Source organism: Sus scrofa, chromosome 9 (genome assembly GCF_054392235.1).
Source record: "Sus scrofa isolate SSC_HxYL_T2T_F1_AM1 chromosome 9, Sscrofa_HxYL_maternal_Yorkshire_Landrace_v2.0, whole genome shotgun sequence".
Classification (NCBI taxonomy): Eukaryota; Metazoa; Chordata; class Mammalia; order Artiodactyla; family Suidae; genus Sus; species Sus scrofa.
Window position 1 is genome coordinate 102668262 of NC_139391.1, and position 13562 is coordinate 102681823.

Here is a 13562-nt window from a genome sequence, read left to right on the forward strand (position 1 = left end):
ATTCCTTAAGCTCTTTCTCATAAGACATAAAATTGGAAATGGTGTGCCTTAGTAGGAGGTCTGAAGTCATTATTGAAATAGTCGACAGAATATCTTATAAAATTTTTCTGCAGTGTGGCTATTATTATACCAACATATCACATAGACAATAACGGACGTCTAATTCTGCCATCCTGAGTCCTCATGCTGGGGAAGAAAATCTTCTTTTGAATCATTAAAAATTGGGGGAAAAAAGATGGACTTGACTATTTAGTTATCTAGTTTTGGAGTGGAAAGCTATCTTCAGTAATATAAAAACATCCTTCTGAGCTCCTATTCCATCCCACTTCATCTCTCATTTGCTAGCTCCTGCTAGCATTCTCTGCTCAGTAGAAAACAAAGTCAAGTCACAGCGGCTGCCTTTTGTGAGGCTACTCAGAGGAAGAAGAAAGAAACAAAGAGCAAAAAGATAGAGTTGTAGAGAATTTAAAGAAAACAAATAAGGCATATGTACACTCGCGCTCGTGCATACACACACACACACAAAGAGGTAAAAGGGAAGGAAACATTACTGGGTAAAGAATCATAAAATCACAATGTTTTAAAATTTTGCTGGTAGGTATTATCAGTCTTCCCTATTTTGGAGGAGGGGTGCTTTTTAGAGAGATGGAAAATCAATTCCGAATTAATAAGGGTCTTTCTCTTAAGCTCCTCCTGAAACTAAAAAAGAGGTAATTAAAAATCTGACAGCCTTCCTGTAATTATAGCTTTTATGCACATGCAGTATCGTCGTTTTTTTTTTTTTTTTCTACCAGAAATGGTGTTAAAGTGCTTTAATACACTACTACAGGGGGCTTAAGAATTTAAGATCTTCAAGGAAATCTTTGTACCTGATGCATCAGCTCCTTTCTGAAGGAGGCCTGTGTGGCCGGGAGAGGCCTAATCCAAGACCCTTCTGTTTTTTCTATGAGACGGCCTGTGTGCACCTGTCAGAGGTGAAGCTGGTCCGCATTGCTAATCCCTAGCTCTCTCGGCCTCCCTTAATTCCTGCTCCATATTTCAAGCGGTATTTGGAAATTGCCACCTGTTCCTGCTGCTTACCCTTTTCATGCCTTCACGCGATCGAATGAACTCCCGTCGCAGGCTTAGCAAGGCAGGGCAGCCCAATAGCCAGACTAGGGGGTTTAGGGCCTTTAGGAGGTAGTCTCATTAGGTTGCCTTTATCCCTAGATGGAGAATTTGTCCTTCCACTCCTCTGCAGTATTAGGTCCTTCTCTAGTTGTCCTCAGCCCGGGCCCTGAAGCTGTGATTTGCCAGGTGAGTGTTACCTGGGAGTGGGGCAGCTGCCACAACTGGCACTCAGCCATTTCAGAGGCTCTAGCCTCTGGCACTCCTGGGCAAATAAACTGTGCCGCCTGGGCCAGAGTCAAAAGTGGTGCTTTAAAATGCAAATACAAACTCCTCCTACGTTTGTTGTCAAATCACTTCTCCATGATTCCCAGGCAGGCTGCGGATTCTGCGCCTGGGAGAAGGGCTTGGGGAACATTCCTCGCCTGTGCAAAAATAACCCCCGAACACGCAAGCCAAGTGATCCGCAGGGGCCTTTGCAGCCTGTGGATACCCGCCGGGTGGCAGCTGTCCCCTGGGAGCCCGGCGGGCCGGCTGTACTCCCCCTCTGCACGCCTGGTGGCGAGAGCAAGCCGGCACCGACTTTGGGAGTTCCTTTCTGCCTTGTATGGAGGGCTGCTCTGGGCCCGTCTCCGCCCGACTGCTCTGACGCCCAGCCCTCCAGCTGCCCACCCCCAGCCACCTCCCTCTGACTTGCCGGGAGAAGCCAGACGGAGCCTCTCTCAGCCACAAGTCTCTCCGCCTGCTATCCCCCTTTCCTGCAGCCACCCCCACCCCCTCCCCGGTGCCGTCACCCCTTCTCCGCCCCCGCCTCCTCCCCCGCCTTCTCCACGGCTATCGGGAGAATAAATCAGGGAGGAAACGGGGAGGGAGCGAGAGCGCGCGAGCGCTGGCGGGCTCGCCCAGGTCTGTTTCCAAAGTCGCCCTTGATGGCGGCGGAGGCCAGGCAGCCGCGGTGGGGAACAGCCGACGCACGCTAGCGGGTCCGCCCGCCACCATCCCTTCCCCTGCGCGGGGCTTGGCCCCTGCTTCTCCCCCTCCTCCCCTCCACGTGAGCCCGCGCCCAGGCTCCCGGCTGCCGGCTCCGGCCCAGGCGTGCCAGCCCTCAGACGTCTGTGGTCCGGGCGGACCGTGCTCCTTCTCCTCCTTCGGCGGTTTCTAGCACTGGTTCTTCCCCTGGCTGGGGAGGGAGGCTAGATTGATCTTCGATCGCGAAGATGGCTGCTGGCTGCCTGCTGGCCTTGACTCTGACACTTTTCCAATCTTTGCTGATCGGTCCCTCATCGCAGGAGCCGTTCCCGTCGGCCGTCACGTAAGTCGCCGGCCCCGAACCAGGCAGGGCGGGGAGTGCTGGCTGAGGGGTGCTGTGGAAGCAGGGTGCGGGTTCGTTTCTGGAGTTTTGGGGCTTTTCTGCTCGTGGGGGTGGGGAGTGAGTTAGGCTTGGATCCCAGAGGCCAAGCGGGAGGTGCGCCTGGTTCGCCGCTGGAATGCGCACGGAACTGGGCGTCTTGGGGAGCCTCGGCTGGGCCAGGTTGTCCAGGAAAATATCTACCGACGCCTCAAGGCTCCTCAGCCCATTTCTAAAAGGATTTCTTGGTTAAAGAGTTTAGCTGTACTGTGGGAAAAAGTTTCCAGCCACATACCCACTCTTATCAAACCCAGTCCAATAAAAAGTTGTGTTTTGATTGGGTATTTTGCAAATAGGTAATTGCAGCCTTGCCAAGGGAGCGTGGACTTCTGCACTTGGCCTCTGGCTTGCTCTCTAATTGCTATGGTATCCAAACTCCTTTGGATCCCAAATTACTGGGCGTGCTTGACAGCCTTTCTGATCAGAAGCGTGCTTGCTCCTCGACAGAGATGCTGTCCACCCCAGGGGCTCGCAGGTGCTGGGACCCTGCCATCCAACTTCCTTCACCCTCTCTTTGAAACATCTAAGTGCCAACAGACACGCGGGTCCTGTTCTTAGAATGAATAGAACCAATTCTTTGGGGGAGGGACTGAGCATTTCTAGAGTCTCCTGCAATTTTCTCTTATTTTTAACATTTCTAAAATAGCTTTAAAAAAAGAGAAAAAACCTCACTGCTGTTCTGAAAATAGAGTGTTTAAAGGTAGCTAAAGAGTCACATGGCAGGAAGGGAATGAAAAATAATAATTCTCTTCTAGGCTGGGAAAAGAATCAGTGGCACATAAAATATATATGTACATATATTTTTTAAATGCGCTGACTAGTCTATCAGGCATTCTGGGAAAGCATGTATTTTGATTCTTGAAGCTACTTTAAAGCTTTTAAGAGTAGGTAATTGTAAATGGGTGAGTCACTTTAATGCATTTTACATAACAAAAACAAAGCCCAAGGTAGCATTCCCGTATTTTTGCTTTTGGGAATTATTTGCTGTCCTTTGTTGGCTGAGTGCTGAATGCTGGAATTTTGGGTGGTACTAACCTTACATCTTTACCAGTTGAAACCCCGCAGCTATTATTTAAGATCAGCTTAGTACTTACTACATTGGGTGTCAGTCCAAGAATCTGAAGGGTGCAAGTTCTAACCCTGAGAAGGGGAGTGTCTCATATTTTTTGTCATTGATTTACAGGCATGTTCCTTTTTTAGATAATCTTCCATAAAAAGATTGCAGATCATTTTTGTTATGAAGCAAAAGGGTAAATGCCATCTGTAGATCTTTCTTTAATTGGCAGGATGTTCTAAGCAGATATTTTGAAACATGGAAAGAGTAAGAATTACACTAAAGATGCCTCAAAATTATTCACTCTAATTAGGAAATTACACTTTTATTTATTTTTCACATCTTTTTGTAGCTTGGCCTGTAAAGCAAGAACTCAATGAGTTGCTTGCATTTTGTGTCAAAGAAGTGGCTCGTTAAAAAGGAGTCAGTGTGTTCAGTTTACACATTAAATTTTTTTTAACTGACGATTTATCAATATTTCTATCATTTGGAGGGAACACATCATCACACCATTGGGAATAACTATGACTTTTTAAAGATACAACAAAATACAACCTTTTATTCCTGAACAGACCATGGTAAATTATTAATGTAAAAATCCTAGTTGTAAGAAGGACATCTGCAATAAATGCTTTCCTAAATTTAAAATAGCTCAATTTTCATGGTCAGAAATTTGCTAAAGACAAGAAAGAAAGTAAATACTGGGTGAAAATAGGAATTAGGAAGCCACAATTTCTTCTCTTTGAAAAGATTGGAAATTTTTTACCAATGAAAATTTAAGATATTTGCAAATAATATGAAGTATTATTTTGTAAAAGCTTAAAAAAATATTTTGTAGAGCTAAGTTAGTCTCTTGTAGGAAATGTTAGCAATATTGTTGTAAGACTACTGCATTTTTAGTATTTTATTTGAGAAGTTAGTAACCTCATCTCTGAGGAGAGGAGATATGATAGTTGATGTACTACTTCATGTTAAATTTATGAATAAGCTTTTTGAAATGAAAAAAAGTGTTAATTTTATCAAGATGTGGTGCCATTTGAGTTCATATGGAGAATTTATCACAGATAAATCTCAAATCTTTGGGAGAAATTGTAAGTTCATTAAAAAACTCGGTACAAAGATTGTATTGTCACTAAAGGTGAATTATTGTGCTTCTCTTTAAGCATTTCTCTGGACATCATTAGTAAATTATTTTGATTTTTTTGATATTTTTATTTTTCCTGGAAAAATGGATACAGGTTTAATTATCAGAAGAGGAAGAATATGCCAGCACAGTATAAAATTCTGTTTCTGCCAGCTCTCATTGGAATGGTACCTGAATTAGAATTAGTAATGCAAAGTTTTTTGTTTGTTTATTTTTTAAGAGTATTTACAGTAACATTTAGGGCTTAAGTACTGTAATAAAACATAAATAATCTATTCTAAATATTTAAAAAATTTTTCTCCAGTTTAACATAGGTACTCATATATTATATTCTGAACTAAAATAGTTAAACTGTTGTAGGAGTTAACACTAAAATAACTTTTTTTTTTTTCAGACAAAGAAAGGAATTTGGGTAGAATTTTTTTGCTAGATTAGGTTTTTCTTTTGGAAATGCTTGTTTCAATAAGGTGTGAAACATAAATATGCCATATGGTAGCAGCCACCTATGGCGTATTTGTTTGTATATAAACGGGAAAAAAATCTCATTTTCATGCTAGAGTATGCACATGTTATATTGATAGTTTAAAATGTAGTTTTCTAAAAGGGAGTTCTCCCTTGTTCTAGAAATAATTTCTTGGCACATATGTGAAAACACTTCTATTTTAAAACTCAGGATAATATGTATGGTAGCCAGTATTGTAATGTTAATTTAAAGCTGTCAGTCCTAATTTTAGAATTTATTTACAAATCAAGTTTTTTAAAAGAACACATAGTTATAACTATAGTTCATGTTAAACTTTTATCTCAGTCATTATTAAAATGCTAGTCAGTCTAGAATAATTGACTGAGAGCCCAATGATAGGTAGGGTTTTGAATATAAACTATGTAATGAAGTAAATATATTGGTAAGAATTACAGGTATCTACAGGAAATAAATATAACATCTCATAAAATAGTAGTACTTTGTGTTTTAACTACTTAGGATATAAATCTTTTATCTATTAGACATATTTATATTTAACGGCTATAGAAAATAAATTTCTCTATGTTGTAACATAAGAGTGACTATCTTTTTCGTGTGATAGAAGTGATACTATTCCCATTTGGTCTTAGCAATTTCTGTGCATTTACTACATATAGAAGGAAATGTGCCTTATGATAAAAGCAGTGAACATTAATAAACCCCCTTCTCAAATCTTTGATATGTTTTCATCAGCTTAACCACATGACAGTATTTATTCCACAGTGTATGTTTAAAATAGGCAATAGTAGATATATTTTTTTCCAGAGGAGTAGTAACATGATATTATAATGTTTAATTTATTAATGTCTAATATCCACATATGTGGACTGTTCATGCTCTCCCCTTGTGGGGGTGATCCACATATATGGATATAAGTAGCTGTTTGCACTGGCATTAGAATGAGTGTAAGGCAGACTAAAATGGGTTTAGTCTGAAAAAACATTTTTGGAAAGGCACAAGAATCTAAGCTTATTACAGCTTATAAAAGGAAATAAAATGTGCCTTTATTATTTTCTTCTGGATTTTACTGACTTTATTTAATATATATAAAATTAGAACTGATAGCAAGTTGTTCATTTTGAAAATAGGTAGAACTCTCTTCAAAGAAAGCTTACATCATAGACACTTTCCCAGTATTTCTGTAACATTTGTAAAATCATAAAATATTTTTCCTTCTAGGGTTTGTGCATGGTGAGGTTTTGCAAAAACATAAATAACACTTGCAAATTATGTATTCAAATTTACTATTTACATTTTGAAGTATATATTCATAAGAAATAACAATGCATTTAGGAATTTTAAAAATAGTACAAAACTTGTGCCAATAGCAAACTATATTATTTAATTAATGTGTCCTTTGGAGCATCAGTATATATACAACACATGCATAGAAATTTATGTTCTTATTTTTCAGTAGAGATGCAAATATCCAAGAAAGCAATCTGTTCTGAATTCACATCTTGTACTTACTATGTGTCTTCAGTGGAGATTCAAATGGTTAATATGAAATGTAATTTAGGCACATTGTCCAGTTTGTTGATTTCTTTAAGTGTTTTACATCTATAGACATAATCAGTTCTGGCATGAGCATACTTAGAAGTTTGGTGGAAAAAAAGCAGAATTTGTTTCAGTATTTCTAAAGAGTAACATGTTGTTGTTAAAGTAACAGCCTTCCATCATTTGTAGTAAAAGAGCTGCTGTCCTAGTATTTTAAGAAGCGTGTAAGCTGCTTACCACAGGGAAGTACTTCTGTTCCGTTCCATCTATTCCACCTTTACTGAAGGAATATCATATGCATCAGGCACCATTTCCCACTGTGTCAACCAGTCCTTCTTTTCGTGAACTATTTTATTTACGCCTGTAGTATGGCAGCTGTTTCCTAGCCTTTCATATAGTTGCTTTCCAGTAAACTTGGGCACTGCCCTGAGATGGCCAACCATATAGCTTATACAGGTTTCATGTTTTCTCCTGTTTTTCCATGTTTCACGAAACATGGAAATGATGGTGTCGTATTGTTTACAGATTTGAAGGAAAGAGGTGATTGACTTTACTGTCAATTGAGATAAAAATGGTGGCACTTTGTGAAAAGTACTGTATTTACTGTGTTTGCCTTGAGGTCCAAATTATATTAACATTGTATAATTATATAATTTGTCCAAATTATATTAACATTGCATAATTATATAATTTGTCTAGTTTATTTTATTGTAGTATTTAATTTTTATGTATCTATATCTTTTACTAATCTATATCTTCTTTAATCTATATCTTTATACATTATTTTATGTATTTTATGTATCTATATCTTTATGTATCTATCTTTGTATATCTATCTACCTGTAGATATACACACATGTATTTTTTTAAAACCTCTTGAAGGTGTTTGCTAGGGTAGAACCTCAGTAAGGTAAGTTTATTAACAAAGGTGCATGTTTTGTGATCTATGCCAATCCACAACTGTTTGTAGGGATTAAATCTCATTCAGAATATGTTTATAACACCAGCATATAAGAATAATTTGTCAAGAGAATCAGATGAGGTATTCAAAATGTTCAGGTTCTGTAAGATAAGTTACTAACATAATTGATGAGTGACAAAGGAAATAAATGTGATTCTAAAGCTAGGTTTGCCATCTAAACAAAACAGAGAAGAGACTATTGCATTTGAAGTGTTTGGTGCTTGTTAAAAGGTCTGTGCATACTAAGCACTTTTATCTTTGCCATTTAGATGGGGGATACTTCGAAATTTGTATGAAATATTTGGTGAGACATTTTAGGAATGAAGGATAAATGTGAGCAGGTTTTAAAATTTTATAGGTTTTTCTTGTAGGCTCTATGTGATTTGCGGTAATTCTGTTCTATTGCTCCTTTAAAATTTGCCATTTATATGGATTCTAAACAGATGATAAACAAGAAAAAGATTGACATTGTGGCCTCAACAAACTGGCATGCTTTTGCAGTTAATTTCAATAATTCAGAATCAGGCTGTTATATATGAAGCAAGAGTTAAAGTTCTCTTTGAATACGAATGTGGAATATTTCTGGCTAAATGTTATTTTAACATTTGCTTCTGCTGCTTTTTTTTAACCATATGCTTCTGCTGAATTAAAAAAATTAGGATATATTTTAAATTCTGTATCATAAGTGGAAGAACAATTTAAGCTAGAAGTGATGGTAGTGGAAAGTAATGGTGTCGCCCATTTTAGACGATTCAGGTTTGGGGATAATCTTACTATTTATCAGAAGTTCTTTCCCTTGAGTAATTAAAATGTATTATGGTAGTTTCCTGGCAAATTATGAAAAATAATTACTGTATTCTTTTATTCCAATACTTAATTGCTAATTCTCACTCTCTTGTGCACACACAATTACTGTTAGTCATAATTTATTATTATTTGTACAAAATATCAAATCAATGGGGAACACTTTTTGTTTTGTTTTCCATCAGAATGCATATGGCTGTTAGGGGCTTCAAGTCTCCTTCAAGGAGATTAAACCCAAAAGCCTCTGTTCGTGTGTCATTGTAATGCCCCTTCCCTCACCTTGACTAGCCTGGGCAGCGCTCTCCCTGCTAGAGAAGAAATGTCGCTCATTCTTCACCAGCCACCATATAACCTGTTCCCCATGCAAATAAGGTATCCTGCCCAAGACCAATCAGAAGATCAAACTGGGTCTCCACTCAGGTCACATTATGGGGTATGAAGACTATTGCAGAGTGAGTCACGCCCTCTTTTTTTAACGTGCGTGTGTGTGAGCCCTTGCTCTGAAAATGTACTTTCACTTTAATAAATTTGTAAAATACCTTCCGTTCCAATGCTTTGCTGTATGGCAAGATAGGGACTGAGGAAACTGACTGTATCATGACCAGACTTCAGTTGTGGGTTTTTCTCATTTGAATCTTCACTTACCTTTTCTGGGGACTTCCTCCGCTACTCGGTTTTTCTCTCGCTGTGGAAACTGTTGAGGGATTTGGATGCACTGATAAATGTGTAATACATAATCAATACTTTGACCAAAATTGTCACATGGTCTAGATTCTGGTTCCTTTTGACATTTGCCCACATACTGTGGGGATAATTGGGGAAAGAGGGAGAAGAACTAACGAGATTGTTTTCTCTCCAAGGTACATACTGTCAGTCTGTAGAAAGGGGTGGTTAGACATTAATGATGTTTTATTTCGAGGGTCAGAGAAGGAATGGCTCAGCAAAATAAATGGGCTTAGACACATTGGGAAAATGTGTTTTAAAAAAAGTAATCAAGAGGCTTTGTGGTGAAGACACTGCAGAGTGGATATAAGTGGGGCAGACAAAAGAACCTTCAGATTTACAAGGTGTGAAATTACATTAAAGATGCTAATGGTGGCAGTTTATTTTATTTCCTTCCCCCCCCCCATTTTCCATGTGAGCTTGGTTATCCTGGAAATGCTGTTTCCTGACATATTTAAAGGAAACAGCATTTTTAGAGACTTAAATATCCGTATATGGAAATTCACCTTAGACATCAAAGCCAATAAAATTGTTAGATCTCAAAAAATAGAAGCAGTTAAACATTCTTTTTTTTAAAAATAAAACCCTGGGAAAATGACTCATTGGATAAGAAATGTTAGTATAACACTTTATTAAAAGCTTAAATGCTAATAATCAGCAAAGAAATTCTGTTAGTAGAGTTCCCGTCGTGGCTCAGTGGTTAATGAATCCGACTAGGAACCATGAGGTTGTGGGTTTGATTCCTGGCCTCACCCAGTGGGTTAAGGATCCAGCGTAGCCGTGAGCTGTGGTGTAGGTTGCAGACAAGGCTCGGATCCCGTGTTGCATCAGCTACAACTCCGATTAGACCTCTAACCTGGGAACCTCCATATGCTGCGGAAGCGGCCCTAGAAAAGGCAAAAAAACAGACAAACAAACGAACAAAAATTCTGTTAGTAAATTTCTCCCATTAGATTATAAGAAATGAAATAACTTGTATGTTCTAGGCCTGTAGGTAGTACACCGAGGATAATTTCGACCTCTCAGTACATAGTACATCTTATTAAAAAAAAAAAAAAAAGTTTTAATTCATGCTGTTTCTTTTCATGTCTCCTGCTTCAAAGCTGTTTAAAATCAAATTTGATTTAATTCAGTGATCAATGTGATTATTATTCAGTGCAAATTATGTAGTGCCCCAAACTACATGCTGAGAATCCACATTGAGAAAGAGAATCCCCAAGGAAGGCAGTCACAACTCCAGGCTGGCTGTGAAGCAGTGGAATCCAACCAAGCATGACCAAGGAAAAGCACACAGCATGATGAAGAAATACGCAAAGGCTGTTTCATGTCAGGCATAGGACCCCTGGGTGGGGAGAGATGTTAGTGGGACTGGACCGTGAGTTTGAGTCTAAGATGTACAAATTTTGCTTCCTACATGACCCAAAGGGTAGTTGGATGGTATCCACAACATATGGACATCTGTGGTAGCCCAGCTCAGTGTACTCAAACGGATTTGATGTTTATCCTAAGAATTTTATTTTTTTATTTTTTAAATTCTAATGATTTTTATTTTTTCCATTATAGTTGGTTTATAGTATTCTGTCAATTTTTTACTATAAGGCAAAGTGACCCAGTCACACATACATACATACATTCTTTTTATCACATTATTCTCCATTATGCTCCATCTCAGGTGACTAAACATATTTCTCAGTGCTAAGTAGCAGGATCTCATTGCAAATGCAATAGTTTGCATCTATTAACCCCAGATTCCCAGTCCAACCCACTCCTTCCCCCTTCCCCCGTGGCAACCACAAGTCTGTCCTCCAAGTCCATGAATTTCTTTTCTGTGGAAAAGTTCATTTGTGCTGTACATTAGATTCCAGATATAAGTGATGTCATATGGTATTTGGCTTTCTCTTTCTGACTTACTTCGCTTAGTATGAGAAACTCTAGTTCCATCCATGTTGCTGCAAGTGGCATTATTTTGTTCTTTTTATGGCTAGGTAGTATTCCATTGTATATATATATGACATTTTCTTCATCTCCTCATCTGTGGATGGACATTTAGGTTTTTCCATGTCTTGGCTATTGTGAATAGTTTTTCAGTGAATGTACAGGTGCATGTATCTTTTTTAAGGAAAGTTTTGTCTGTATGTATGCCCAAGAGTGGGATTCCTAGGTCATGTGGTAGTTCTATATTTAATTTTCTGAGAAGAATTTTAAATTAAAAATAAAAGTAATGGGTTTTGAATCATAGCATGTAGAAGATGAATCTAAGAGGACCAGTATTTGAGGTGGGGACAATGAGAGCATTTCAGAGACTATTGCAGCCTCCCAGAGTAAGAGATGCCCAAGGTCTAAAAAGGATAATGGTGGTGGGAAGGCAAAGCAGGGATAAAACATAATGTAGAGGTCAGTTTTCAGGGGCTCATGGTAATGAGATTGGGGGAATCTGAAAGAGAGAAGTGTTGGAGATGACTCCAAATTCTTTATCAGGTAGCTCATGTTATACTGAATTTCCTAAAGAACACAGAAGGAATAGCAAATTGGTGTTGAAGTGAAGGTAATATGCTTACTGTTGAGTTTGTAGTGTCTCTGTCGATGACTACTCAAAATGGCATTTGGAGTTCCCGTTGTGGCTCAGCAAAAACGAATCTGACTGGCATCCATGAGGATGCAGCTTTGATCCCTGGTCTTGCTCAGTTGTTTAAGGATCCGGTGTTGCCATGAGCTGTGGTGTCACTCACAGACATGTTTTGGATCTAGTGTTGCTGTGGCTCTTGTGTAGGCCAGCAGCTACAGCTCCAATTCGACCCCTAGCCTGGGAACCTCCATATGCTTCAGGTGTAGCCCGGCCCTAAAGAGACCAAAAAAAAAAAAAAAAAAAAAATGGCCATTAGATATATCTGAAGAGAATTTGGAGGCAAATTCAGTACGGGTCCATTCATTCATTTAGCAAATAACTATTGAGTTATCTATTATGTCAGTCACTGTGTTTCAAAAGAAGTCTTAATCTAAGTTTGATTTTGCTTAGGTCAGACAAGGTGAGACCTTTAAGGAAGTCAGAAGGCCATTGCTGATACACCAGCAGTTTTAGTAAAGTGTTTTGGATGCATGCATGGTTTCAGTGCCTGGAAGAGTTGGTAGCAGGTCAGCATATGAAGGCAGCAAGGGCAGATTGTTCTTTCTAGGAACTTGGCAATGTGAAGAACTGAAGAGAGATAGTAAGTTCAGAGGAATCCCATTTGGGATTGCAGGCAGTAGAAAACTGGAGGACTATCTTACACCAAAAAGGGAAATATTTTTCAGTAGTGGTGGAGCTGGATGATCAGTTGTGGGAGTCAAGGTGAAGGATGTACCAACTGCAGAAAGGGATGGAGTTGTTTTCAGGATCATCTCTTGCTCTAGCCTCTGATTTTCTTTGACTCCTCATTCTTCTCTTTCCCTGCAGATTGGCTTTATCTGCTTCCTGGTCCTCATGTTGCTGAATGACTGTGAGGGTTTACATTTTCCCTGTTGAATCTTTGAACCAGCATGAGACTAGAATCTCAATCTAAAAGACAGCCTCCTAAAAATCATATGTTGATCATCTGAGTATGGGCCAGATGGCCATTTAGAGCCCATTCATTTGTGACTAGGAGATGAGATTTGGAAAAAGGACTTGGGTTGTCTGAGCTGGGATCACTTTTCATACCCATCCTGGTCCAATCTCAGCAGAGGTATTGCTTTCCAACAGGCCGGTTGCTAGTACCATGGATAGAGGAAAAGGCAATTCTTAGAAAAAGGCTCCTGGGGGGTGGGGAAGGTTGTACGGACAACTAAATAAGTATTACCAGAGGGGAGATTTGAGCATATCAGAGAGAGAAGACCAAATGGCCGAGATGAAAGAGATGAGAAAGGCCGTGATTGATGGGTAAATGTTCTGACAGAGGCAGGTGAGGAAGGGATCAAGAGGAAAAACAATGTCTTACAAAGTAACTTTTGAAATATGAAACAGCCTTGAGAATTAAAGCAGATGGCTGGGATATAGGACAGATACACTTTTAATTTATTGGAGATGCAGTTGGAACAATGTTCCAAATTATATATTCCAGTCTCAAGAAGGAATGACATGATTCAGAAATGTAATAAATGCATATTTGTAATGTTCACATTTTGAGATGTACAGACTGGAGTTGTTCTTTACTTGGTAGTAACAAGAAACAAGACTCCGGTTCATCAGTGTATTTTCTTTGGACACCGCAACATTTGGTTCTCTTCTGCTTGTGTCTTTCTTTTACTTCTTACTTTTTTTCTTTTTTCTTTTTTTTTCGGTAGAGGTTAGCATTTAGGAAATCCACACAGTTTTACCAGGTGTTA

At 39.0% G+C, this 13562-nt stretch overlaps 1 protein-coding gene across 11 annotated transcripts in view; it reads left to right on the forward strand.

The window, feature by feature from the left end:
• Nucleotides 1-1815: 1815 nt before the first annotated feature.
• CACNA2D1 (calcium voltage-gated channel auxiliary subunit alpha2delta 1) overlaps nucleotides 1816-13562 on the forward strand; it is a 484107-nt gene continuing 472360 nt past the window's right edge. For 10 of the 11 annotated variants that reach the window (XM_013979783.3, XM_013979785.3, XM_005667683.4 and 7 more), the window contains exon 1: nucleotides 1816-2419. In XM_013979783.3, the coding sequence (XP_013835237.1) occupies nucleotides 2325-2419 (95 nt within the window). In that variant the 5' untranslated portion in view covers nucleotides 1816-2324. 11 annotated transcript variants of the gene reach the window in all.